Source organism: Phalaenopsis equestris, unplaced genomic scaffold, assembly GCF_001263595.1.
Source record: "Phalaenopsis equestris unplaced genomic scaffold, ASM126359v1 Scaffold001312, whole genome shotgun sequence".
Classification (NCBI taxonomy): Eukaryota; Viridiplantae; Streptophyta; class Magnoliopsida; order Asparagales; family Orchidaceae; genus Phalaenopsis; species Phalaenopsis equestris.
In genome coordinates this window covers 236,215-238,895 of record NW_018165751.1, presented here as the reverse complement: position 1 = coordinate 238,895, position 2,681 = coordinate 236,215, and the positions used below count along the sequence as shown (strand labels likewise).

The 2,681-nt window shown below is 37.1% G+C and overlaps 1 protein-coding gene across 1 annotated transcript; it reads left to right on the top strand.

The window, feature by feature from the left end:
- The first annotated feature begins 236 nt into the window (after positions 1 to 236).
- LOC110033960 (berberine bridge enzyme-like 22) lies at positions 237 to 2,185 on the top strand. The gene is made up of 2 exons (XM_020738142.1): positions 237 to 1,426; positions 1,476 to 2,185. Exons 1-2 carry the CDS (start codon positions 343 to 345, stop codon positions 2,039 to 2,041), a joined length of 1,650 nt encoding a protein of 549 aa, XP_020593801.1. The 5' UTR covers positions 237 to 342; the 3' UTR covers positions 2,042 to 2,185.
- Positions 2,186 to 2,681: the final 496 nt, after the last annotated feature.

Here is a 2,681-nt window from a genome sequence, read left to right as displayed (position 1 = left end):
ACCCAAAATTTTTTTTTTTTTTTTTTTATTTTTTTATTTTTTATTTTTCTTTTGAAATATAAAAATGACTTTAATGATAATGTTTGGACTGCACCTTGGACCAAAGGAAATGATCTATTACATGTGACCAGTAGCAACCGATGGTCAGCAATCAACTTTGGAATAGTCTTACAATTAAAATATGAATTTTTGAATCTGCCAATTAGAAGAAGATAATGTGAATAAAAATTTGTGGGTACATGGTGACATATACTATATGTATATGTGAACAATTATCTCTATAAATACATCTTTCATATTCATTGAGATTTCTCATAACAAATTAGTTATCTACAAGGAGGGATGAAGATCCATCTATCACTTCATTGTATTACTCTTCTTTTGAACTTAGCCTTACAAACACCTCATGTCCTATCCATCTCCATTTCTCAACAAGAATCCTCTTTTCTTCTTTGCCTTCAAAACAATTCCTTACCGTCTAACATTCTCTTCACGCCCGAAAATCCACAATACACAAATCTATTCTTCTCCTCCATCCAAAACAATAGAACCCTTTTCAGTTCTCCTAAACCTTTTCTCATCATGACTCCAACACACGGATCTCATGTTTCAGCCGCAGTCCTTTGCTCCAAGAAACTAAATATCCCATTGAGAACTCGGAGCGGCGGACATGATTATGAAGGACTCTCATACACCACCACAAGCTCTTCCTTTGTTCTCATCGAGCTCCGTAACTTTCGTTCCGTCAATATGGACCTACCCAATAACACAGTTTGGGTAGAAGCAGGAGCAACGCTCGGGGAGCTTTATTATGCCATCGCCACCAGAAGCAAGACAATCGCATTTCCCGCCGGAATCTGCCCCACAGTCGGCGTAGGAGGGCATTTCAGCGGAGGAGGCATAGGGACCATCATGAGGTCTTTCAGCTTGGCAATTGACAACATTGTGGATGCCAAGATCGTGACCGCCAATGGTGAAATTCTCAACCGGGACTCCATGGGAGAGGACCTCTTCTGGGCCATAAAAGGCGGCGGCGGAGCCAGCTTTGGAGTCATCCTATCCTACAAACTACAGCTCGTAAAAGTCCCCCCTAAGGTCACCGTATTCAACATTAACAAAATACTAGCAACACGAAGCGACATCAAACTTCTCACCAAATGGCAATCAATTGCATATAATATCGACAATCGATTGTTCATAAGGGTGATATTAAAAGTGGTGAATGTTGATCGAGAGAGTAATAAAAACATTCAAGCTACATTCCAATCCTTGTTTTTGGGAGAGATAAGCGAGCTTCTTCCTATAATGGGTGAGAGCTTCCCTGAGCTGGAGCTTCAATCAAATGACTGCATGGAGCTAAATTGGATTAGAGCTGTGCTAAACATTGCAGGTTACTCTCACAATGAGCCTCTGGAAAAACTACTCAGCAGGGCTCCCCAATTCAATAACTTATTCAAAATTAAGTCGGATTAGAGCTGTGCTAAACATTGCAGGTTACTCTCAGAATGAGCCTCTGGAAAAACTACTCAGCAGAGCTCCCCAATTCAATAACTTATTCAAAATTAAGTCAGATTTCCTCACAAAGCTCATCACTGATGAGCAATGGGAGGTGATTTTTAGTGAGCTTCTGAAAGGAGAAGAGCACCCTTTTCTAATTATAGAACCATTTGGTGGAAGAGTGGATGAAATAAATGAAGCAGAAACTCCATTTCCACACAGAAACGGAAGTCTGTATAACATACAACATATTATAACCTGGGAAGATCCAGGGATGGAAGTAGCAGAGAAATATATTGATAGGATGAGGGAATTTTATGATTTTATGACACCATATGTTTCTAACAACCCTAGAACTGCATATTTAAACTACAGGGACCTTGATTTGGGGAGAAATCTGCATAAAAATGCTAGTTATTTGGAGGCTAGGGTGTGGGGTGAAAAGTATTTTAAGGGAAATTTCAGGAGGCTGGCCTATGTGAAGGCTAAAGTTGATCCTGAGAATTTATTCTGGAATGTGCAGAGCATTCCTCCTCTTGCTTGATTTTAATGTCATGATATGATTATATAAATTGAGGTTTGGGTTTAGGAAGAATTGTGTGCATTCATACACACAATTCTCATGTAACTTTGATTTCTTACATTTATACCGCTTTAGCTATCATTGAAATGTTGTGGTTAACTTCATTATGTTATTATTAGTGATATTTTTTATGTGATCTAAATGATTTAAGAGTTATAAATGTAAACAATCAAGGTTTAGATGTTAGATATGTAAATACATAAGAATTGTGTGGTATGTTTGTAAATGTTTTCTTTTTTTTGGAGATATTATGCAAAACACAGCCGCCCAAGTCTAAGAGTTTTAGAATGGTTGATTTCTAAAAGAACAAAAAAATACCTTAAAATTTACCCTCAATACAATACCTTGTCATTTTCTTTTGATTTATAGAATATTTTAGGTATTCATTTTAGGAAAAAATGAGTTATCATATCCAGTATCCGCACTTTTAGTCCGAATTCTAGCGACGATCTGGTCACATGAAATGCATAGCGATGTGTCCAGATCATTGCCATTGTTCGAACGTGCAAGTTCACTAGACAATTTTTTTTTTTTTTTTTTTTTTTTTTAAATTTTTTTTTAATTTTTTGGGGGTTTTTTATTTATACCCCCCCCCTTTTTT

Bases quoted from the DNA above. Each gene is read 5' to 3' on its own strand.
- LOC110033960 (XM_020738142.1), top strand. From the start codon at position 343: ATGAAGATCCATCTATCACTTCATTGTATTACTCTTCTTTTGAACTTA. The intron at 1,427-1,475 runs GCAGGGCTCCCC...GTCGGATTAGAG, and splicing joins GCCTCTGGAAAAACTACTCA to CTGTGCTAAACATTGCAGGT.